At 42.3% G+C, this 25,342-nt stretch overlaps 2 protein-coding genes across 2 annotated transcripts; one reads left to right on the top strand and one right to left on the bottom strand.

Annotated features, from left to right (window-relative positions):
- Positions 1-5: 5 nt before the first annotated feature.
- Positions 6-1,156, top strand: LOC133531555 (uncharacterized). The gene has a single exon (XM_061869849.1). The coding sequence runs from the start codon at positions 54-56 to the stop codon at positions 1,008-1,010; it is 957 nt and encodes a 318-aa protein (XP_061725833.1). The 5' UTR covers positions 6-53; the 3' UTR covers positions 1,011-1,156.
- Positions 1,157-17,267: 16,111 nt separating this feature from the next.
- Positions 17,268-22,879, bottom strand: LOC133531282 (uncharacterized). The gene is made up of 2 exons (XM_061869414.1): positions 21,882-22,879; positions 17,268-21,297 (listed from the first exon to the last, which is right to left on the bottom strand). Exons 1-2 carry the CDS (start codon positions 22,877-22,879, stop codon positions 17,268-17,270), a joined length of 5,028 nt encoding a protein of 1,675 aa, XP_061725398.1.
- Between the last annotated feature and the right edge of the window lie 2,463 nt (positions 22,880-25,342).

Here is a 25,342-nt window from a genome sequence, read left to right as displayed (position 1 = left end):
TAGTGTATTGGTCTAATTTGCTTCCCTGTTTTGAACATGATTACAATGATATTATGCGAGACGTGGTTGTTGAACTAGTCAAATTTGAATCGAAATATGACTTTTTGGAGTTTCTTGATGATAAGACTGATTTTGTTAAGTTATATACTGACGGCTCTAAAACTAAAGATAGGACCAGTTTTGCATTTTTTGACTCTTTTTTGAACATAGGAAAAGTTTTTGAATGTAGTAGTTATTTTTCAGTATTTTCGGCTGAAGTATTAGGCATAATTTATGCTTTAGAACATATTCGTAATTATTATATAACTAAAAATAAGTTTTTGATTCTATCTGATTCCATGAGCGCTTTACAAGCGCTTAAATGTAAATGTGTAAGTGCATCTGTAAATTATTTAATTTATAAGTTAAGAAGTTGTTTAAGTTCTTTGTTGAATAGAAATATTACTGTTGAATTTTGCTGGGTTCCGGGACATTCAGGAATTTTTGGCAACGAACTAGTAGACAAGCTTGCCAAATCTACAGAAGATATACAAGTTTGTGATTTAAAAGTACCTCAATCCGATTTAGTACCTTTTGTTAAAGAACTTATGATTAGACGTTGGAATAACTCATGGTCTAAATCCAAAGAAGTCAAAGGGAAATGGCTTGCAGAAATAATCCCGGCACCCAGCTCCAAGTCGTGGTTTGAATACCAAAGAAAATATGTAGAAAGGGCATTTATTACAACTATATGTAGATTGCGCATTGGTCATGCTCGTTTTCCCGCACATCTTTTTAGATTAGAGCTAAGTGATTCTGCTGTTTGTGCACATTGTAATTTTGATGTATGTGATCTTGAACATATTTTTTTCCATTGTCCTTCATTTAATTTACAAAGGTTATTGTTTGTTGCTATGTGTTTGGATACTGGTTTGCAAGTTCTGCCAAATTCAGTACAGGGCCTTTTGAAATATCCACAATTATATCCTGTAATCTATCAATTTGTTACTCATACTATAGGTAGTTTGTAAATATTGTAAATATCTCATGTAACTATTAGATTCGTTTCTCATTTTTATGTGAATTAGTTATAAGTAAAGTACTTATGTTACTTTTGTATTTCATGCTTGAGCTGATGGCCTAGTTGCCAATGCTCGTAATAAATTAAAAAAAAAAAAAAAAAAAAAATTGACACAAGATGACACTGACATGACTGACATTACTGAATATACTGAGCGTATGGAGTGTGCTGTTTATTGTTTCTTTTTAAAATTTGCCAACCGATCAAGCATTTATACGCCCTGTGTCAACTTTTACAACCGAACTCCTGCAGCCCTAACCTAAGTTGGCAAATTTGTCCTGCTGGACAGATGCTATTAGAAAAAAAAACTAACCTGAACTGGGTGCTGTGCATTGTTTTCAAACAAGTCGCTATCCGGCTGTTATCAAAGACATTATAAAAACACATTATCTGTAACATTTTTACAATGTCCTGTGCCCTGCGCGGGTGCAAATCACATCATCGGAAGAATAAAGAAGGTTATAGTTTCCACAGGTACTAAGTATTTCACGTATTTTCGAATATATAAGCTAAAACCTGTCTGGTATTCGAACGTCCCGGCGGATCAAGATTTCCCTCTTCGATTCCATAGTGAACTGTTTGGCTCTTCGGCTGTGAGATTTGGAATAAGTAATAAATGAGTATTATAATAATTATAGGACAATCTTATACAGATCGACTAAGTCCCACAGTAAGCTCAAGAAGGCTTGTGTTGTGGGTACTCAGACAACTATATATATAATCTAATACATAAATTTATAGAAAACACCCAAGACTTAGGAGCAAATATCTGTGTTCATTACATAAATAAATGCCTTTACCGGGATTGAAACCCAGGATCATCGACTTCATAGGCAGGGTCACTACCCACTAGGCTTGACTGGTTGTCAAGGAAGGAGACAAAGTTACGCATTTTTGTATTTATCAAAACATTTGATGATCAGGCTGTCTGGCCTATAAAAAAAAAATAGTTGGTAGTTACCCTGCCTATGAAACTGATGGTCCTGGGTCAAATTTCAGTAAGGGCATTTATTTTTGTGACGAGAACAGATATTGTTCCTGAGTCATGCATGTGTTCTACATATTTAACTACACTGTGTGTACACTGGCCTTAGGGCCTGTGAATATATTCATTAGTGTTTAGTACGAGTTTATAAATTTGCTACTAAACATACATACTATCTCGGACGATCGTTGTTCAAAATGACAGTCATATGTTACAGTTTTTAATTGTTTGGTTGGATTAAATGTGATGCCCGTGTTACAACGATGCTATATGCAACATTAAAATATGTTTACCAAAAAAAAAAAACGAAACAAATTATTGAAAATTAACTATTCTAGTTAGTTTCCTTAAACATACCCTGAAGTTAATGGAATTTAAAAAAATACACGCTGTATATTGTGGTACTCACAACACAAGCGTTCTTGAGCTTACTGTGGGGCTTGCTAATTTCGTGTAAGAATATTCAATAATATTTATTTGTGTTTTAAAAGAGTTATTGTTCCAGAATCCCAAATCCAAGAACCGCGTTGGGGGAGAGATGGTTAAATTTTTTGCGATTCTGCAATGAAGATAACGATTGGCTGCCAAGAAAAGAGCACAGGCTGTGTTCTAAACATTTCACCACAGATTCTTTTTTTAGAAACCACAATAATACACGTACTTATTTAAAAGACCAAGCCATACCCACAATAATCGTGAGTATTTAAAACTATTAATATATTCTTTTTCCATTGACTAGACAGAAACAGGCTTTGGACAGAGAAGCATGTTGATCTTTCGTGTTGGAGGCCAAGATCCACTTCGGTCACTGCACCACAGCAGTAAGTAAGTAAATGTATGATTTTTGCCCACAATTTTCGAAGTCTGCAACCCTTTGATCACTTAAGATGTCAAGTGACCCTGTGGCTTCAGGCCAATATCAACTTTGCATTCCGACAAGGCTCACGATGCACCTCATACGTTAGGTCTGGCGCTCAAGGGGTTATTAACTGTTCGAAATTGGGTGAGCTAAAATACCGATTGTTCACAAAAGGACTAGGTATTTAAGAAAAAAAATATTTTTTACCTGGTTGTAACCAATCTTGTCCTCTTGTATAGGTATTTTAGCTCACCTAATTCCGATCTCTTGTTATTACATGTATCCGTTCACCGGACAGTTTCTGCTACGTTTTGATTGAGAGGCACAGGATTATAACATATACCTTTCTCTGTCTTTAACCTGAAAAATTAGTGATGTAATAACCCCCTTTTTCAACCAATTTTTTATAAATCCTTTTCAATAGAGCTTCATGATCATGCTATTTGAAGCTATATATGTTCCAAATTTCAAGGTACAGTCAGTTCAAACAGATCTCACTATTGAAAGATATAAAACGCACTAGGTCTTGAGTAATTGATTTATTTGTGAATTAAGTACATGATAATATTAAGTCCGACGACCGACGCTCACGTTGGCGCGGGAAGCTCTCTTGACAGCCGCGCCCATGACAGCTGGGCTGTCAGTTAGGGCACGTTTACAAACCCGGACAATATAAATATTAACAAATAGTATCAAAATAGAAATAGTTTGATGACAGACGGTGTTTTCCATATAATAATGATATAAATTATCTTACATTTCTAACAATCGGCCATCCTGAATTTTGCCTGACCCGAGGCAATAAAGATATAAACTATTTCTTTTCTAAGGATACAATAATAAAACGTGACAATAACGTGCTATCAGGTAATTTTCTAAGGATACAATAATAAAACGTAACAATAACGTGCTAGTAGGCAAGAAAATATACAAAACTTGTCTTACAAACTAAAAAAAAAAACATCACTCACACAGATGATTAAGTAGGGTAGTCACCCAGAGGGTTCTAATTATGTGGCGTCGAACAATACGTAATATGTTTCAACATTGAAACGACAAGCTTATTTTATTTTATATTATTTGATATTATATCCAAGCCTTGTGAAGCAAATTAGAAATCTTACTCACTACATTTTCGGCCATCCTTAAGAGATTGGATGTCCTCATTCAATTATTATCAACATAGTTATATTAACAAATATAACTAAGAAAAAAAATAAACATTATAAGATTCTTTTACTTTTAGTACAACACTACTGGGATAATATTGCCTCTTGATTTACGAACTAGTGACGACGCCCCCGGATAGTCGCTAACTTGATGTGGGGTAACGTAACAGATGTAGATCTAGTGACTTTTCATCTTGTCTCTAGTTATACACATTAGATTTTACAGTATTTGAATTATTTATTACAAATTTAAATCAGACAACAAGGCCCATATTACAAATAACTTACAGACTATGCATTTTAAGAACTTGAGAACTAAACACTATTTCGGCAACAAAATAGCGTGACTACGTTGAATCGTCTGGCATTGTGTCAGATTCGACAATTTGCCCCGGAACCTCCGAAACACGACACCCTTTGGCCAGAAGTCGGCGCACTCGATGAGCCCCTGCAGCGGTTGCAGCACGCTCACCGCAAAAGGGTTGCTGTGCGCGTAGTGGCCTAGTGGCGCGATCGAAGCTGTAACGCCCTCAGCGTGTAGTACCTGGACTCAGAAACAAGAATTAACAGCGTCTCGTTCCATCATGTGTCACACACACACAGACACAGGATGTAAGTGTCTGGAAGGTTTTTTTTTTTCACATAGTACAGATGGTAATTTACAATCCCACCGCCCGGATGTAACAGTAATCTTTAGATTGTGGCAACGTACACACACAGGTGTAACCCATTTGTATCATTAAATAAATGAATAAATATTATAGGGTCATTCTCACACAAATAGACTAAGCCCTACAGTAAGCTCAAGAAGGCTTGTCTTGTGGGTATTCAGAAAACGATAGGTATATTTAATCTACAAATACCTCAATACGTAGAGAACATCCATGACTCAGAAACAAATATCTGTGTTCATCACACAAATAAATGCCCTTACCGGGATTCGAACCCGGGACCATCGGCTTCATAGGCATAGGTTCACTACCTACTAGGCCAGACCGGTCGTCACATACATATATCAAGATACACACACAGAGTGTAAGAGCGTTTGGTATGTTGTAGCAAAGTACACAGGTGTAAGAATATTCGTACGGTTATCATTATATACCAGAATACACATACAGGGTGTAAAAACACTTGTACGGACATTATATATTATACCACAATACACACACAGGATGTAAGGGCGTTTAATAAGTTGTAGCAAAGTACACACACACAGGGTGTAAAAACATTCGTACAGTTATTATTATATATACCACAGTACACACACAGGATGTAAGGGCGTTAAGCGTACAGACACAGGCTGTATGGTGAGCTTGTTACGGCGTACTCGCACAGGGAGCATCCGTCTCATGCAAGCTTAAATGGTGCTGCTTGTTACCGCGTTCTCGCACAGGGAGCTCTCGGCCTCAAGCAAGCTTATTTGGTGATCCCTGTTACCGCGTTCTCACACAGGGAGCTATCGGCCTCAGGCGATCTATCACACTTGTTACCGCGTACCCGCGCAGGGGGTATCGGCCTCAAGCAAGTGTTTCACATGATCTTCGATACCGCGTACGCACACTGGACGTAGCAGCCTCAGCCTCAGCCCCACTAGGCGCAGTGAAGTGGTGGTGAGTTATCTATCGGTAGCTACCGCGTACACACACTGGATGCAGCGGACTCCAACCACGTCGTTGCGGCTCTCAGACGGACGCACTCAGGTCCAACATGTAAAGCATTAAACATTTTACACTTTATTTATTTAACATATACACAAATATGTATTTATATATGGGTTAGACTTTGGTTGGAATTGCATTAACATGAACTTCAATTAAAATGAGACACGTGTGCATTGCGTCACGAATATGAATTTCATGTATATAATGAGGTAATTATAGTATGATAATAACTGTAATTTCCGAGTAACAACTTGGACTAGGCTCAAAATTAGAGCCTAGTCCTATCCACAGTTTCATCTTATCCGCTGAGTTAACATTGATATATTTACGACCACCTCTTTAAAACCATTACGTACTATAAAAACACTATATGTAATTATAGTCTACTATGATAATACAAAAACTCCAATTTGGATTTAAGCACTAGATGTATTGATAAAGATAAAAATAAGTTTATTGCACACAAAACAGTATATGAATCGGTACAGAATTGGTGTGACATCGGGTGAGTGCATAGCATGGTTACATAACAGAGTTTCCAGCGGTCCCCGCACTAAGCTAGGCCTGTACCGCGAGAGACCAAGTATGCATTTGTATGTCATGTGTGACAGTTGGAATATAGAGAAGGAATATAACCCAAACATACATTAGGAGTGATTGAACATTTGCCAAATCGTCGTACTGTAAAAGTTGCCTGTAATCAGATCTTTGTTGTTTGCTTATCCTTTCACAAATTCAAGTCAAAATTGCTGTAAGTAGTTAGATTATTTTGAAATCTCGCAATTGGCTTCCAAGTGACCATGCCTTTTGCATTTGGTACCCTTAACAATTTCTTTGACCATAATAATCCTAGTATAGTTCTACTGTAATGTTATTATATAATTTGTGCTCAAATAAGCATTACAGTAGCCATGTAAACGTCTAAAATGCTACTATAGAACTAGCTTAAAATACAAATCGTTATAAAAATGCTGTCGGCCATAATACGGCGGCAGTGTTTCAGGTTTAAGTTTCCAGCGACTTATAAACATAATATTGTAATAAATTTATGAATTGAATTATATTAAAAAGAGGTACTGCAAGTGGCGGGATCGATGGGGCGTTCGAATCAGCGTAAGACAGTTAGTTTGTTTTTTTTAAACTTGGCGGATTTTTACTTTTACAGACCTTTTGGTGTGTAAAACTGTCGACTCATAAAGAGTATGCAGGAGCAAACACCCTCAGCACGAACTAAACCACTCGTTTCGATACAGTTAGTAAATATTCTCCGAATATTTCTAGATAGAAAGTACGCAGAGTAGCTGAATCTTCGGGTAACATAAACCGCGTCCTATCGAATCTATCAAATAAACAAAAATCAAACTTGGGACTTGATGAAAGACAAACGCTGGCGTGATCTATCTCGTTGCCACCGGCATCTAGCGAACGGTATTTGCATACTAATGTCTAATACATGCTATGAAATTGCGAAAGACTAACGCTTGCGCGATCTAACTCGACGCTAGCGCCATCTAGCTTGCAATTGGGTAAACTTTCCATATTGGAAGTGGTGTTAAGTTATAGTACATATTTATATATCTGTTCGATCGATAATTTTCGATCTATGTATAAATAACAAGCATCTATTTATTTATTTTTTAACTAGATTAGGTATAATGGTAACTAAATGAGCTCTTGACTGTATGCGGTATTCATTTTCAATGTTAGTTGTTATTTTATTTATTTTTTTTTTGTTTTTGAAAACTCACAGCTAAAGTAACAAAATAAGTTTCAAAATAAAAACAGTAAGCCAATTTCACATGTAGAAACTGCGTAAAGTATATGACGTGCGAAATAGCAAAATTAATAATAACTATTATGCTTACAATTATGTTGCTTTACAGTGAGACTGAGTTTTTAAACATTGAACGAGAAGAACAAAAGAGAAAGAAATAAGATGAAATTGTGTTAACAGTATCACAGAACAGATCGATGTGATCATGCTATTTGCAAAGCTGATTAAAGGACTTAGCAGCTCAGAAAAAAAATGAGTTTTTCCTATAATTAGTATGAAGGAAGGAAATATGGAACGTTCGTTTGGTGCGAGAGGATAGACGTGAGGGGACTGATTACCATAAGTTCGCTAGCAGGTCAGGACAGTCTACATGGTCCTGAGCGATTTTCATAATATAAATTACATCAGATATATTCAGCCGGATTTAAAGAGGTAGCAGGAGGAGTTTGGCACAATGCTGTAACTTTATTTTGAATTTTTGAATTTATATCTCAGAAAACAAATATACTTTTTTTTTATTCTTTCTACTTTTGAAATATAGGTGTCATAACAAGTGTTCCAAACCTGAGAGGCGTATTCCAGATGGCTCCTTACAAATGCGCAATAGACAATTTTAATTGATTTTAGTCTTTTAAGGTTCTTACACGATCTTATGATAAAACCAAGTGCCTTGAAAGCTTTGTTGACTATTGAATCAACGTGCCGATCAAAGATCAACTTATTATCCATTACGACACCCAAGTCCCTTATTTCACTACACTTAGCTATAACCTCATTTTTAACAAATAGAATAAAAGACATTACGCTTACGAGTAAAAGAGATGGCAAAGCATTTGAACACATTTATATCTAGTTTATTATTAGCACAATATCGATCTAGTCTAAGGAGATCTTGAAGGTAAGTAGAGTCGAGAGTGTTATTAACTATCCAGTAGACTTTCATATCATCAACAAATAAAAGAATATTTGAGTGTTTAAAGCAATGGGAAGTATCGTGTAAATATATGATAATAATAATAGTCTAAGAGATCCTTGGGGCGCTCCTGAAGGGATTTCCACCCACGATAATGAAAATCCGTTCAGAACGACCGCTTGGGACCTGTTTACGACACAGGAGGAGAACCATCGAAAGAGGTCTCCTCTTATACTTTCCTACTGATAAAAGTTTATGTAATAGCAGATCATGGTCGATGTAATCTGTGTACACAGCATCGACTGGATCTTCACCATCCAAGTTATGTGACGCGTAATCGTTAAATCATTATAATGTGGAAGATACAGATCATATATTGTTAATAACCAAAAACATAAAAATGAAACTAGTTATTCCTTACTAATTCGAATCTAAATCATTCACACTATCATTTATGTATACATATACAACTGAAACTAGTTTTTTGGAGAAATCGCGAAACGTCTGGTTGACGTAACTGGTGACCGAAGAGCTGGCGGCTTCCTCGCACAACGTATCAGTATTGCGATACAACGAGGAAATGCCGCCAGCATCCTTGGTACAATGCATCAAGGGCCTATTTTAGATATAAGCTAGTTATAGTAATCATCTGTATATATCCATTATGTATATTGTTATTGTCAATAAAGATCCACTGAAACTAGGTCACGTGTTTTGTGGAATTAAAAGTTTATTTTATTTTAAAACATTTATGTATAGGTAATTAGTCTTGATTAATACTGAAAAGATATTTAATACTGGTATTTAACATTGCACTACTGCGATATAATTTTTAAACTGGAACTTTGTCCACTGACAAAAATAATAGCTACTAAAAACTATAAATATGAATAAAATTATTTCAACAACTAACTGCATTAGGAGGCGGTTATCACTTATTATGAAAAGTAAAATTACTGAAATAGTTCTAGGTAAATACAACGCTGGTTCCGTTGCGCAAAAAAAAACTATGCGCGAATGCTAACTATATATTTCTATGCACCTTCATAAGGCTAGGCCATAGGCTAGTCTAGTAAGTATTTAAGTCGTCGATAGGATTTCAACATATTCAGTGAAGACGAACTGCCTACTTGTTAACATTTACAACTTATAATAAAACCAAACTTCTGGTGATGGGTAGGACATCAATTTAAAATGAGTTTGTAGAAGTACCTCATTCTCAAATGATGAGAAGTATTAGTATATTTTCTGCACCAACTGTTCCATTAACTCCAATGGCAACAATAAATATTTTATTTATGTATATATTCATGTATTCCTAACTTACCTTCTAAATATTTAATTGGAGTGCAATTGTTGAGGTTAAGAACAGTAATTTAACAACAGAAGACAGATAAGTTGAAGAATTAAACTAAGGACTGAAAGTACCTACATTAGGATGTAACTACATACTCACATATACAGCAACTTAATTTGATGCTTTTATGAAACTTGTTCTAATTTAGCTGTTCATTATCTTTATTGTTAAATTGTTCAGTATCAATGCAAGCTACTCGATATTATTTTAAGGTTAATAGTCATATTTCAATAATTAAAAATAATAATTTTGGTCACTTAAATTAAACGATTACTGAGCAAGCTTCGAAAATACCCAGTCAGTACAGGGACTTGGTTGACATTCCAATCGCTTAACAAGTAACCATTTGACTGTCCAGTCTAAGTACCAGTTGCACCAGCCACAGTTGATGGACTGGCTAACATCACTCAGTAGTAATATAATATAAGTATAAGTGACCTATGAAAGCCATACAATAAAATTTGAGTATGGGAAGCCATACAATAAATTTTGCGAACACTTAACAGTGACAGACGGTTTGGTGCAACCAACCTTCTTGAGGTCAGGTTATACTGGTTTGTGCGTTAGTGCAATAATAGTAATAGCTAACAAAATTGTTAGCTATTTAAATAGACATCTCCATAGTTTGTAAATTGCTTGTCACAATCAGACTACTGAGCACTTACCTAGTTCCATTGCACGGGACTAAAACCCTTAGGTGTACTTCTCAGTTCTCATCACTATTTTCCATTAGTCAAACCTATTTGAAACATTTTATTTTTAAACTTTTCAAGTGTAGCAGTCAATTTTGTCCTTAGTTCATCCCGTGTGAACTTTACACAATTACTCACCAGCCAGCACAATGACTGTGTTACTTGTATAGGCCAATTGTCCATCACAATGATATCTGTGAACATAATGTAAGAACACACACACACAACACAAAAATAATTATTTGATAACAGTAAATCACCATACTTAATATACTGTATTACAATAGTGCATGAATAAAACCCTTATACCTACATCTCAACCTACTTTCTGCTTGTAAAACTCATTTGAACAGGTAGTGGTCAGTTTTGTCTTTATTCCTCTTCTGGAACCAACCAGCCATTTTCATTTTGCTTGTATAGTTACACAGGTGATTATTCCATCCTAAATTATATTGTACTTTCAGGGGGGTACACTAATCCCTTAATACCAGTCATTTCAATAAATGACAATATAATAAAATCACTTCTTTTGTCACTAAGAAATACCGGATAATGAATTAATTAAAACTCAAATGGGATCATGACAAAATTACTGTTCAATATTCAATCTAGTCTAGGGTGAAGGGTTCAGTGGGTACACCAGCAAAATCACTATGCCACAGTAGGTATCAAACACTTTGCTTTAAACTTAAGGGCAGTTCATCATGCATTTCTTACCATTAAGAAAATTCCTTAAATATAACTTGAAATACACACCAATACTTTCCAATTGATAGGCCTGAAGCTGAATAACCTTATATGACCCCGGTGGAACTTCAGGAATATTACACTTATATAACCTTAATGGTAACTAAAAAATTAACTCAATATATATCATTACTTGTTTTTACTCAATATAATCATGATTTGATATTGAATTCAGCATTTCAACAATATGCCAAGTACATTTATTGTACAGCACAAATAAGAATATCAAATTTGAAACTGCCAAGCCTGGTTTCCTGACTTGACATGTCGTGTTATACAATTTTGATTATTTATATACTTTCTCAACTGCACAAACTAAACCATGCGCAATCTCATAAATAATCCTATTACGCTTCGCACATTTTAAGTGAACATTTCATTCAAATTAATTCTCAGTCCTAAATATAATAAATATCTCATAGTATTTATTACCTGTTTTGCTATCATAAACAAACCACTCTCCTGTATTGTAGACCAACATCATGAGTTGTGATCGAATTTGTTTGCCTCGCCTCGTTCACGTAGTAGCTTACCGGCAGGTCAATGACCGGTAGGTGATAATATTGTACTTCTCCGAATTCATATATGATTATAACAATTCACACGTTTGTTAAATAGGTTTTGAACAACACATTGAATCACTTCGCGACCCAAAACTTAGTGCATTTTCCAAAGTAGGTACACGCCCATTATAAGCGTAATAATGCTACTTCCAACATTACGATTTCGTACGAGAATCAACTTATTTAACTAAAATACTTTGTGAGCATGAATGTTTAAGATCTCACTTCTGAAATGAAAGATATAAAACGCACTAGGTCTTGAGTAATTGATTTATTTGTGAATTAAGTACATGATAATATTAAGTCCGACGACCGACGCTCACGTTGGCGCGGGAAGCTCTCTTGACAGCCGCGCCCATGACAGCTGGGCTGTCAGTTAGGGCACGTTTACAAACCCGGACAATATAAATATTAACAAATAGTATCAAAATAGAAATAGTTTGATGACAGACGGTGTTTTCCATATAATAATGATATAAATTATCTTACATTTCTAACACTATTTATACGTTAAGCACCTGTGATGAATACGTTTAAGTATCTGCATAGAGAAATATAAGTAAAGAAAGTGTGGTAACTCCATACATCAGTTTTCTTACCAAAACGCGAGTTATTTCCTAGACGACATGTAACGCCATGTAGCGGATTTATCAGTACCGCTAGTTGACAATAGATGTCGCGGCGGACGAAAACTAATGATTTTCATCTAATATTATTACAAAAAACTTTATGTATGACATTTTAGTTTCTAAATGCGGTCAAGAATACACCTTCAAAATCTGTCGGGTTATACCAGCTCACGGTGTATAAATCCCTATACAGACAGAAAATTGAGATAGAGATTGGTATAGATATATCTCCCTAAGCCCATAAGGCTTCTCGCGCATGGGAGGAGGCCTGTGCCCAGCTGTGGGACATATATAGGCTGTTTTTAGGTTTCCGTATACCCAAAAGGTCAAACGAGACCCTATTGCTGAAACTCCGTTGTCCGTCTGTCCGTCCGTATCTCATGAACCGTGATAGTTAGCCAGTTGAAATTTCTACAGATTATGTATTTCTGTTGCCGCTATAACATCAGATGCTAAAAACAGAATAAAATAAATATTTCTTTCCAATCTCGAGGTTCTCATCCAATCACCGAACTTGTTGCTTAACAACGTCGGGCGCGGTCAGTACTTGGATGGGTGACCGTTAGATAATGATACGGAACCCTTCCTGTGCGAGTCCGACTCGCACTTGGCCGATTTTTTATAGATATATCTTCACGGTGGCAGATATTTTAGTGCATTGTTTAATCCGCTAATCTATTATCGTTGCTGATTGAACTATTTTACATGATTTAGGCTGTGTGTTGTGTCAGTTTATATTCATATAACGCTGTTTTATACATTTAAGAGATATTTTTTTTTTTTCTTTTTATTTTGCCACAAACAGTCATCCGTTTATTGTTATTTTTTCAGGGTCGAGTTACATCTCAAACGATTTCACATGATGTTACACCGAAAAAGGTGAACTTATTACGATTTTTATTTACTTCTCGCTTGGCTGTTGTAACAAATTTTGTTTTGTTAAACAAAATGTGACTATTGTTGCCACCGCAGTGTGGTACTGCCATCGTGCACGGTCCCAATATTATACGAGCAGGTGTGTTGAAAAAAAAAAGTAGAATAATTACAGCACACATTGTTGTTACAGATGCCATCACACTCTGACGTCATGGTCATGGTACCCAGCCCCGGTACCGCCGTGGGAGACCCACATGAGATAAGAGAGGTACGATATATATATTTTTTTAAATAAATATTATAGGACATTATTACACAAATTGACTAAGTCCCACAGTAAGCTCAATAAGGCTTGTGTTGAGGGTACTTAGACAACGATATATATATAATATAAATATTTATAAATACATAGAAAACACCCATGACTCAGGAACAAATATCCATGCTCATCACACGAATAAATGCCCTTACCAGGATTTGAACCCGGGACCATCAGCTTCCTAGGCAGGGTCACTACCCACTAGGCCAGACCGGTCGTCAAATATATGACTGCATATAATATGACTGCGATGAGATAATGCACACCCCCACCACTACGAGTATTATAAACTAATATCAGATCTTTTACACGAGTAGCCTATGAGCTAGATACGCGCGACGAGCATATGACGCCCTGCGCGCCCTCTACAACAATGCGTTTAGAATGCTGAAGAGACTGCCCCGCAGCTGCAGCGCCATAATAAGTAGTTTGTGTTTAAGTTTACTGTTCCAAATTAATATGTATGCGTCATTATGTAATGTGCAAAAAGTACGCGTTAATACAGAGGCGATTGCTATCACAATAGCATTCTAAAAGTCATGCTGATGAAAGGATGTGTAGCTGTCATATACAAAAACAATGGGTAGACAGTCTCAAAGGGTGTCTTATGATAAATAGTTTCAAGCATTCAGTTTATTTTTAAATGTCATCATCATCATCTCAGCCGAAAGACGCCCACTGCTGGACAAAGGCCTCCCCCAAGGATCTCCACAACGAACGGTTATTCGCTGCCCTCAACCAACGGTTTCCCGCGACATTAACCAGATCGTCGGTCCATCTAGTCTGGGCCCTTCCCACGCTGCGTCTTGGTACGTGGCCGCCACTCGAGAACCTTTCTTCCCCATCGGCCGTCGGTTCTGCGAGCAATGTGACCCGCCCACTACCACTTGAGTCTGGCAAGTCTCTGAGCTATGTCGACAACTTTGGTTCTCCTGCGAATCTCCTCATTTCTGATTCGAATTTTAAATTTACAAATGTCAAAGTGGCGCTTATTATCTTAAGCTCAGCAGGCAACTTATTAAATAATACCTAAGACAGCAACTAGCACAGAGTTTGGACAATTTGAGTATGGTGATGTCGTGTGGCAAGTCTTTCCGACTTGTTGCAATGCGTTTTACTCTTAGTTCTTGCGTTTTAATGTCATATATGCGGCCCCCTCCCCCCCCACCCCCTAGATCTCCGGAAATATCAACTTCCCCCCCTCCCCCTAGTTCACAGGCTGGCTACGCCCTTGTATGTGTTTGATCAAATCTGTGAGCACCACTAAAAGTACACATTGTTATTACAGATGTCATCCTCTGACGCTATGGTCGTGGTGCCCAGCCCCAGTAGCGTTGTGGGAGACCCGGATAGCACCTTGGAAACCAGCCATATCGATATGGGAGACCCAGACGAGATCAGAGAGGTAGGATTTAGTCAGTAATATTAATATGTAGTAGGATATAACAACTATTGTCATCCCTTTTCTGGTTTAGGGTTACTATTATATACTAGTTTTAAGTTTTTTTAAGGGTTCCGTACCCAAAGTAACGGGACCCTATTACTAAGACTTCGCTGTCCGTCCGTCCGTCTGTCACCAGGCTGTATCTCATGAACCGTGATAGCTAGACAGTTGAAATTTTCACAGATAATGTATTTCTGTTGCTGCTATAACAACAAATACTAAAAAGTACGGAACCCTCGGTGGGCGAGTCCGACTCGCACTTGTCCGGTTTTAATAAATGTTTTTTGATTCAAGCCTTTATCGCTGACTGTACTTTGGCTGTGGCTGACTTTTATTTTAATAATCAACTAAAAATCATCGAGATAATTTAAAGAGATCCAAACACTATTGGTTGCCTTGTTTGTGTCCATCATCAGATCAGCTTTATGGTACATTCAAGGTATTAAATATCGATACCTTGGACAAGAATCCCTGGAGTCAAACTCGAAACTAGTCCAGAACTGTAAAACAAACCTAAATGCACTGGCCAACTCCAACAAAGTCATACTTAGATGGGTACCAGGGCACTCCGACATTAACGGAAACGAAGAAGCGGACGAACTTGCTAGAAAGGGCGCAGACACACCCCTGGTCGGCCCAGAACCGTTCTGTGGAATCACAAAACGGGATGCATATTCTCTGCTCAGCAACTTAGAAAAAACAAGAGCAATCGATTGGTGGAAATTCGTCAAAGGACAAGAACACTCGAAAGCTCTAATCAAAGGGTTCAACAACAAATTTGCTAAGGAGCTCTTAGAGCTCAAAAGACACAAAACCTGCGCGGTGACCAGAATATTGACTGGACACTGTAAGTTGAACAAGCACATGTTTCAAATTGGGAAAAAACAAGCCGCGACATGCAGGTTCTGCCATGAGTCAGAGGAGACTGCAATGCACATTCTCTGCTCCTGTGGACCACTAATGTCAAAAAGAAGTACCCACTTAGGGCGGCACGTACTGCAACCCTATGAGGTACAGAACATTACGGCCTAAAGAATCTGGAATTTCCTGGATTCAACGGGCATCAGTAATGAACTTTAAAGGGCTGTCACAATAGATCACTACCTGGTCGACGTGGCACTCAAAGGTCCAAAAACCACAAAAATAATAAATAAATAAATATCGATACGGACAAAGTGTCAAAAATATGTATACACGCCCTTATTGCCCATACATTAAAGTAGCGTGTACATATTTTTGAAACTTTGTCCGTATCGATATTTAATACCTTGACTGTACCATAATATTGCGTATGTAAAGTTTCAGCTCAGTCGAATAATGAGAAGCGGGTATAATTTAACATGCAAGATTTTACTCTTAACATACATCATACTAGGCCAATTAACAAGAAGGTATAGAGGGAAATGCTTGGAACACAATTTTTGAACCCGTAATTTTGTTTGGACTAGTTGGGAGGTGAACATATCAAAAGTCCCCGGCCGTAGCGCTTAGCCGGGAGGGAGAGGGGGGTTTGAAGGTCCCATTTTTAGGTTTTTACAAGCTTTTATTTACTTTCACCTGACCGTTGTCTGTTTGTAATCAAATCTTGCAAGTTAAATTTGATCCACTTCCCGGTTTCCGATTGAGCTGAAAATTTGCATATTTGCATACATATGTAAGTCGGGTGACAATGCAATATTATGGTACTGTGGAGCGTAGACTAGTAGGGTTGCTGAAGAAAGAAGCCCGTCGATAGCACACGGGACGCTCGAAGACTCGAAGCTGGAACGCGCTGGCTGAAGACTGGAACCTTTACCGCATACCGCCAAGTACCATTACCGGGTAGTGTTGTGGGAGATTAAAAACACATACTTTTGGTTTAAGAACACTGGGTAGTGTCAGTATTGAATGTAAATGAGGAATGAATTTGGCCCGACCTAGCATCAATTTATAGTCGGGCCACGCCCATTTGTCACGTGGGTGTTAGGTGCAGAGTGTACTAGTTGTTTATTGACCAATCAGAGCACGTTATTACATAATAAGGTATTTACAGTATATTCTTAACCTAGTTTGTAAAACTTATGACTAACACAGTAAATTACACGTTATTAAGACAAATGAGGCATGGAAATAATTTGTAAAAAATAAAACTTAAAAGCAGAACGTAAAACTAAAATTATACATTAATTAACTTATGAGCTATATGCGACAATTTCCCCCGCGTGTGAAAACACCGTCTATATGTTCGAGGAGCATATAGGTATAAGTCTGGAAACTGGGCGGCGGACGTCACCTGCACGAGTACGAACAATGGCTACTCTTACGTGGCCATCTGGACCGGGAAAGAGTTGTGCGATTTCGCCTCTAGGCCATGTTCCTCGTGGCATGGAACCATCTGCTATGATGACGATGTCGCCTGTATGCAGTTTCTGTACGTTCTGGTGAGCACCTGGCCGAGGGAGAAGGCTGGGTCGGTATTCTTTCTGCCAGCGCCTCCAAAAATGATCGGCGAGTGTCTGCGCTGTTTTCCACGACGATAGTGACATTGCTGTGTCGGTGAAGACGCCCAGCGGTGACATGGCGCTTGACCGGCCGATGAGAAAGTGGTTCGGTGTCAAGGCTTCGACGTCTAAATCTGGATTCACCGGCGTCAGTGGTCTGGAGTTCACTATGTGCTCGGATTCTAGTAACAGCGTATGCAGGACCTCTTCATGGGGTGCTCTCTCTTTCAATATAACTTTTAACGCCGTTTTTACGCTGCCCACGAGTCGCTCCCAGGCACCGCCGGCGGAAGGGTTGCCGGGCGGTATCTTCTTCCAGGTGATCGCTCGTTCAGTCAGGAATGGCTTTAGACTGTCTGGCAGCGTCCTTTTGGCCTCGGCTAGTTCTCGCTCCGCTCCGTAAAAATTAGTGGCGTTGTCGGAGTAGAGAACCGTAGGCGTGCCGCGTCGAGCTATCATTCTGCGCAATGAAAGGATCATAGAGGATGCCGAAAGTGAGGCGGCAAGCTCTAAGTGCACAGCTCGAGTGGTGAGACAGGTATACAGTACGCCCCATCTCTTTTCGCGGCGGCGGCCTATTGTTATATTCATAGGGCCAAACAGGTCTACGGCTGCGGCGGTAAATGGCGGTTGATTCGCCTGGAGCCTCTCTGGTGGTAAGTCGCCTACAGGAACCTTGAGGGTGGTTCCCTTATAGGTCCGACACCATTGGCACTTATTCGTCAGATAACGAATGCTACCGCGCAAACCGATAATGTAGTATCTTTGTTTTAGCTCGTTTATCACCGTCGAGTGGTTGCCGTGATTAAACAGAGCATGAAAATGATGAATCAGCAGCTTGACGACGCCCTCTTTGGCGTGTAGAACGGGTATATGCACATCTTTGTCTATTCTGGCATTTAACACGATGACTCCGTTTTTATCTAACTTCACGGCAATTTTGTGTAGAGGAGATTTCTTCGGCAAAGCTCGCCCAGTTTCCAGTAACTTAATTTCCTCTGGAAAGGCTGCATGTTGACTCCTTCTGATTAGCAATATCTCTGCTAAGTTTAAATGCCCCTTATTTATTTCTGTATCTGTTTTCTTAGATAGCAGTGCGGCTTTAAATACCTCGGCGGCAACCAGAATCTTAGCGGTGGCGCGAACTAAGCGTACGAATTTTGAGAACCTACTTACCTCCGGTAGGTACTCGAATTTATTTCTAGTTATGCCTATCGAGCAAACGAGCTTATTAATACGTTCCTCGCCCGTATCGGCGACGGGCGCGGGCGTTTTCTCTGTCGGCCAATGCTCCTCACTTTCCCGTATGAAATCGGGTCCTATGAACCACCGATGGGTCGCTCCGAATTGCGCGGGAATACCTCGCGTCGCGTCGTCGGCCACGTTAGCCGCACTAGGCACCCAGCGCCAGTTGGCGGGGGTGGTAGTGTTCTCGATTTCCGCTAACCTATGCGCGACGAACGTTTTGTATCTACGCGGGTCGGAACGTATCCAAGTGAGGGCCGTTTTTGAGTCAGACCAAAAAAACTTGTCCTTTATTACGTAGTCTGACTCTTTGACTATAGTTTCCGCTAGTCTAGTAGCTAGTACGCAGCTTTGTAATTCCATCCTCGGAATACTAACTACCCGGAGAGGGGACACTCGGGCCTTAGCGGCCACTAATGCAGAGGTTCTAGTCCCGTCGGGGTTCGTACTAACTAGGTACACGGCCGCGGCATATATTTTTTCACTCGCGTCGCAAAAAACATGCATATATGCCTCCCTATTAAATGCGGGTACGTGTCGCGGAATTTCTAAGTCCCTTAATTGCTGTACGTTTTCTATGAACGATCGCCACGCGGGTGCGAGCGAGACGGGTATAGGCGTATCCCAATCGATCCCTGTCCGCCATACCTCTTGCATTAACGCCTTGCCTAAGACGGATATGGGGCTAACGTAACCGATAGGGTCGAATATCGACATCGCGCTGCTTGTAACCTGTCGCTTTGTAGGTAATTTCTGACCGTTGAGTACGTCCTCGGGCGTGTTACGAAAATTCACGTTAAAGCCTAGGGTGTCACGCTTGTGATTCCATTTCAACCCTAATGTACGCTCGTTCTCATTCGCGCCTAACAGAGACGTCTCCTCTTTACTGTTAACTACGTCAGATATTACCGCAGGATTATTCGATGCGAATCCGCGGAGCTCTAGTGACGCGCGCATATTTAACTCGTAAATATCGTTTACTACGCGTCTCGCGTCCTCCTCGCACATGTCTAGGGCAATTAACATGTCGTCCATATACGTATTTTTTTTCGTTTTTTCAGCGGCGATCGGGAATTCGTTGCTGTGCGTTTTTGCGTTTTCGTTTTTGACGTACAGAGCGGTTGTCGGTGACGCTGCCGATCCAAATATTAGCCGCTTCATTCTGTATTCTTGCGGTGGAGAGGTACGGTCCTCCCCCCTCCAAACGAAACGTAACGCATCGCGATCTCGCTCTATTATTTCAATCTGTAAAAACATCTCTTTGACGTCGGCTATGACCGCGATTTTGCCCTCGCGGAAGCGTACTAATACGCCAAAGAGCGATTCTAGTAGGTCTGGGCCGGCCAACAGCGCGCTATTCAGCGATCGTCCGTAGGCTGTGGCAGCCGCGTCCCAAACTAACCTCATTTTACCGCGTTGCGGATGAAAAGTGGGAAAATGAGCTAGATACCACGTTCGCGGCGCGTCGAGGGGGGGCGGCGAGTCCATTTTCTCCGCGTAACCTTTTTCGAGCAAATTATTCATATGCTTCGCATATTCGGCTTTAAGCTTCGGGTCTCGGTCTAACTTTCGTTCGAGACTGTATAGCCGTTTTAATGCGTGCGCTCGGTTATCGGGGAGTACTTCGTCATCGGTTCGCCATAGTAAGCCCGCTCGATACCTATTTTCCCCCGGTATTTTCTCGCAGGTGGATTTTAATAGGTCTAGCGCGCGTTGATCGGGATCGGCCCGAGGCAAGTTTTTTGAGACGCCTAACGACTCTATATCGAAATGCTGTTTCATGAGTTCGATAGCTTCGTCGTCCGCGGTTTTAGGCCGTGCGTGCCCTACGAAATTGACCGCGGCGTGACATGCTCTATCTGGGCCATGTAAAACCCAGCCTAACCTGGTTAGGCTTGCGACGGGAAGGTGAGAGGGTCCGCTTAAAATTTGCCGTGAAACTATGAGGTGCCAATTGTCTTGGCCTATCAAGATAGTAGGTACCGCGGGCGGGTACCAAAGTTCGTCCGCGATTTCCGATAAATGATCGCATTTTTCTACGACGTCACGTGGTACGCCCTGCATACCTACGCCTATCTTGCCTATCGTAAGTACCTCCATCATTTCCATATGTCGGCTGCAAAAACCTCTTATAGCGACTCGTAACCTGTACGAATCCGGGTCGCTCACTCTGCCGCCTATTCCTTCTATCTCTAACGATTCACCGCGTACGCGAGGTGCAACTTTATCCGCCGTTTCGTGAAGCATCAAAGTCATAGCCGCGCCTTCGTCTAATAGCGCGAGGGTTTGCACGGTGCCTAAGGGCCCCGACACCTCTACAGGCATGACTTTGAGGTACGTTTGCGCGAATCTAAGAGTGTTTACTGCTCCCGCCGCAGTACTAGCCGAAGTATTATTACCGTTCGCGGGCGCGGCCGCGTTTAGTCCGTGTAATAATCTATTATGTCCGGCCTCGCATTGGCTCATGCCACACGCGACGTACTTGCATCTATACGGCTTACGGTGAGCAGCATCCAAACATCTATAACACAATTTTGCACCCTTTGCTAGGTCCCAACGCTCAGATATCGTCGCGGCTAAAAACTTCGAGCACGCACTAACTTTGTGCTCGCTGCCGCTCTTACATATGGCGCACGTACTGCGCGGGACAGAGACGGACGATATCTGCTTTGGTCTAGCTCCGGTTGACGCGGGTTTCGCGGGTTTTTTTTTATTGTTATTATCGCGGTGTTTTACCTGAGCGATAGTTGGGTATTACGCGTTGTACTATTTGTTTCGCGTGTATAAGTTTCGCGGACATCTGACTCCGAGTCAGTGCTACTGTCGCGCGAGAACGCGGGTGCGCGAGACCTAGAGAGAGTGTCACTCGATCGCCTAGGTTCGTGCCCAAAAGAAACCGTGTTTACTCGCGACTTAGCTGACGGCCTATGTCGGTTTACGCGTTTGGACGCAACACTAATCTCGCTCAAGAACTCCGACAACGCGACTAAGTCGGGAGTTCCGCTATTAGATTGCCTATACTTTGCCCATTCGTAACGCACTATCAGATTTAATTTGTCCACGATTTTGTTTACAAGTTCAGGCGCGTGTAAGTATTTATCTTGCCGTAACGATTTTATTGTAGCGACGGCGTTAGCAATATGCGCGGCGAAAGAAGCTATATTGCCGTTGTCCTCGGCCAATCGCGGCATACGCTTCACGTTATGCAACTCGGTGAGTACTATCTCTTCCGGGTCGCCGAATTGCCGTTCTAGCGCCTCCATAATTTCGTACGGATCCTGAACTGTGTACATTATTGACTTTACGGCTGTCCGAGCCTCCCCTTTGAGTGCGCGCCTAATCCGACTCACGTTGTTGACGGCACTAAACATGGGGGCAGAGTCTTCGAACTCCGCTCTAAAAGCGATCCATTCCGTTATATCGCCTGAAAACGCGGGTAACTCGGGCGGTTTGTGAAAGATCGGCGCGTAATTACTATGCGGTACCTCGTAAAATCGCGGTTGTGGTCGGCTAGGCCGGTCGACGGCGGCGGCGGGCGGCGCGGTCTCTCTCGGTAGAGGGAATTTATCGTCGTTCGCGATCTCGTGTGGTGGTCTAGCATGTCGTCCTACCCAATTTCTAGTTCGTCGTTCAGAGTCGTCAGCCGCGACACTGCCGCCGTCAGACTGCGCCTCTATTTGCGCAATCTGCAGCCGTACTTTGGCAGTTTCGGACTTCGTCTGGGCGACGGCTAGAGCGGCTTTATGGACCTCCAGCTCGGCCATCAACACGGTTATCTGACTATCGCGATCCCTATTTACCGATTCGCGGTCTCCATTCGATGCGCGAACGGACGGCGCGCGCGGCGGCGGCGGTGCGACTACGGCGTCTTTGTTGACTAGCGTACTCGACCTACTGCGGGGTATAACCGTATCTTCTAATTCGTTTTCCGAGTTACGCACTGATTCCCTATCTCCACTAGTATTCCGGTTGCCGCTGGTGCCTTTGCTCCACGTATTTGTCCCGCCGGAGGTAGTCTCACCTGGCGACGGGGTCGGGGTAGGCGCGGGGGCAGACGGGCCCGGGCGCGTGCGCGGACGTAGAGATCTTCCTGTCTCCGACATCCTCTTCTTTCTTGTTCACACGCGGGGGTCCCTAACTATATACAATTTACCTGCCTAACGCCTATGCGCTGACGTCACAGAGCGCAACGTCAGTGCCCCTAAGCGTGGATCCCTCGGTGCACTGAATCTCCCGCAATGGCTAAGTGCAAGGCCTAGAGCGTTCGAAAGCAGTGTGTTGGTATCACCGTGTGACACATGCAACGAAAGTTGCCAGGACACGTGAGTGGAGGAAAAACCTACAACACAGCACGGTCCGACCGGCAAGCCGGTATGGTGGGGTATGGTATGGATAGGGGTAAAGGTTTGAGCCGAAGCGTACTTCTAGGCTCAGCGCGTTCGTGTTTCTTGTTTCTTTCTTCTTTCTGAGTCAAGTAAAATTTACTTAAAACTCAGCGCGTACTTGTTTCTTTCTTCATTCGGCTCTCGAAGGACCATTGATGTGGAGCGTAGACTAGTAGGGTTGCTGAAGAAAGAAGCCCGTCGATAGCACACGGGACGCTCGAAGACTCGAAGCTGGAACGCGCTGGCTGAAGACTGGAACCTTTACCGCATACCGCCAAGTACCATTACCGGGTAGTGTTGTGGGAGATTAAAAACACATACTTTTGGTTTAAGAACACTGGGTAGTGTCAGTATTGAATGTAAATGAGGAATGAATTTGGCCGTCGAGTAATCTGTCGATACCCCCCGTCAGGGGGGTATGAGGGGCCGCTACCGCACAATGGCTGCGGCGGCTGTCGCGGGTCGCTTCCCCACCGACTGGTGGGGTGGTCGAGTGGCCGTCATTTTGGGGACGGTGTGGGTTGCTGGTGTGGGCCAGCTCTTCGCTACCGATCGTTTATCCAACCCCACGGCCCCTAACCTGGTGATACCGTTTGAGCGGGGCCAGGTTATGGAGCCGCGGAGAAGGCGACCGGCAGCTTAGCTGGCGTGTGTGGCGTGTTGCATCCGAATGTAGTGTGGTGGGCAGTGCTTGTCAGCTACTGCTGGTGTAGAAGGGCTCGGGGCAAGTCCCGAGCCCACCTCTCCGGAGGTCTGGTGTTGTGGTGTGGCGCGATGTCCCGAAGATGGTCCAGGCCGGCGTTGTCCGCGCGGTCAAACATGACCCGCGCGAGACGCTCGACGAACTCCTCCAGGCCGCGCCACTTCAGTGTCTCGGTGAGGGCTGCGTTGCTGACGTACCGCGGGCACTTGAGGATGGTCCTCAGTGTGAGGGTCTCCTGGCGCCTCATCTTCTCCTTGTTTGACCTGGAACAGAAAGAGTACCAGGCAGGTGAAGCATAAGTCAGTCTTGATCGTACGTAAGCTTTGTACAGACCAAGCTTGGTCCGTACAGGGAGCTTACTGCAGAAGACCGGACGCAGACACATGCGAGCGACTTTCGCTCTTCGAACTGTGTCTGCGGCGTGCCGGTCCATGTTGAGCCTCCTGTCTATGGTCACCCCCAGGTATTTCACTGCGGGCGACCATGTGAGCGGCTGACCTAAAAGAGAAGGAGGATTGGGTAGGGCGGTGGCTTGCCCTGTGATGAGAGCTTGCGTTTTGCCCACATTGACTGATAGCCTCCATTTGGAGAGCCAGTCAGGAAGGGCGTCAAGCGTCGGCTGTATCTTGGATACAGCGTGCGGCATCTTAAAAGATGTCGCAAAGTAGGCGGCGTCGTCTGCGAAGAGGGCTAGCTGCGCTTGCCCAACGACAGGAATGTCGTCGGTATAGCACGCATAGCATGCGGGCGACAGGCAGCTCCCCTGCGGGACGCCAGCCTGGATGCGGCGTTCCTGCGACACCGCGCTTTCCACTTGTACGTGGAAGCGGCGGTCTGTCAGGAAGGATGCGATGACTCTCACGATGCGGCGGGGTGCTGTGGACAGAGAAAGTTTGTATATTAGACCATCGTGCCAGACTCGGTCAAAAGCTTTCTCCATGTCTAGGAGAACCGCGACTGTGAACTCCTTCTTGTTGAGCGCCGCGCCCATGTGGTGTAGGACGCGGGTGAGCTGCAGCGTCGTGGAGTGTTGAGACCTGAAACCAAATTGCTCCGGCCTGGGAGTGATGTGTGGTGAGAGGTGCCGGAGCAGCATCCTCTCAAACACCTTAGAGAGGTTGCATAGCAACGTGATTGGCCGGTAGTTCTTCGGGTCTTTTCTGTCCTTCCCTGGTTTGGGAAGGACGATGACCCGCCCGGTCTTCCAGATGTCGGGGAAGTGCCCCGACCGCAGGATCCCGTTGAACAGGCGCGCCACCGCCGCTAAGGTGTTTAGCGGCAGGTGGCGGAGCGCCATGTTTGGGATCTCGTCGGGGCCCGGCGCCTTCCTCGGGTTGCAGTGGCGTTTGATGGACGCCTGGACCTGTGAAGGAGAGAAGTACAGTGGGTCATCGTGTGTCTGTACAGGCACGCTGAGATAATCTCGAACGTGTTGAACGATGTCCGCTGTGTGCTGCGGGTCGGTGTCGGGATTGGGC

This window comes from Cydia pomonella, chromosome 25 (assembly GCF_033807575.1).
Source record: "Cydia pomonella isolate Wapato2018A chromosome 25, ilCydPomo1, whole genome shotgun sequence".
Classification (NCBI taxonomy): Eukaryota; Metazoa; Arthropoda; class Insecta; order Lepidoptera; family Tortricidae; genus Cydia; species Cydia pomonella.
Note: the sequence above shows the minus strand (reverse complement) of the source record. Positions and strands in the feature narration are given on the sequence as shown.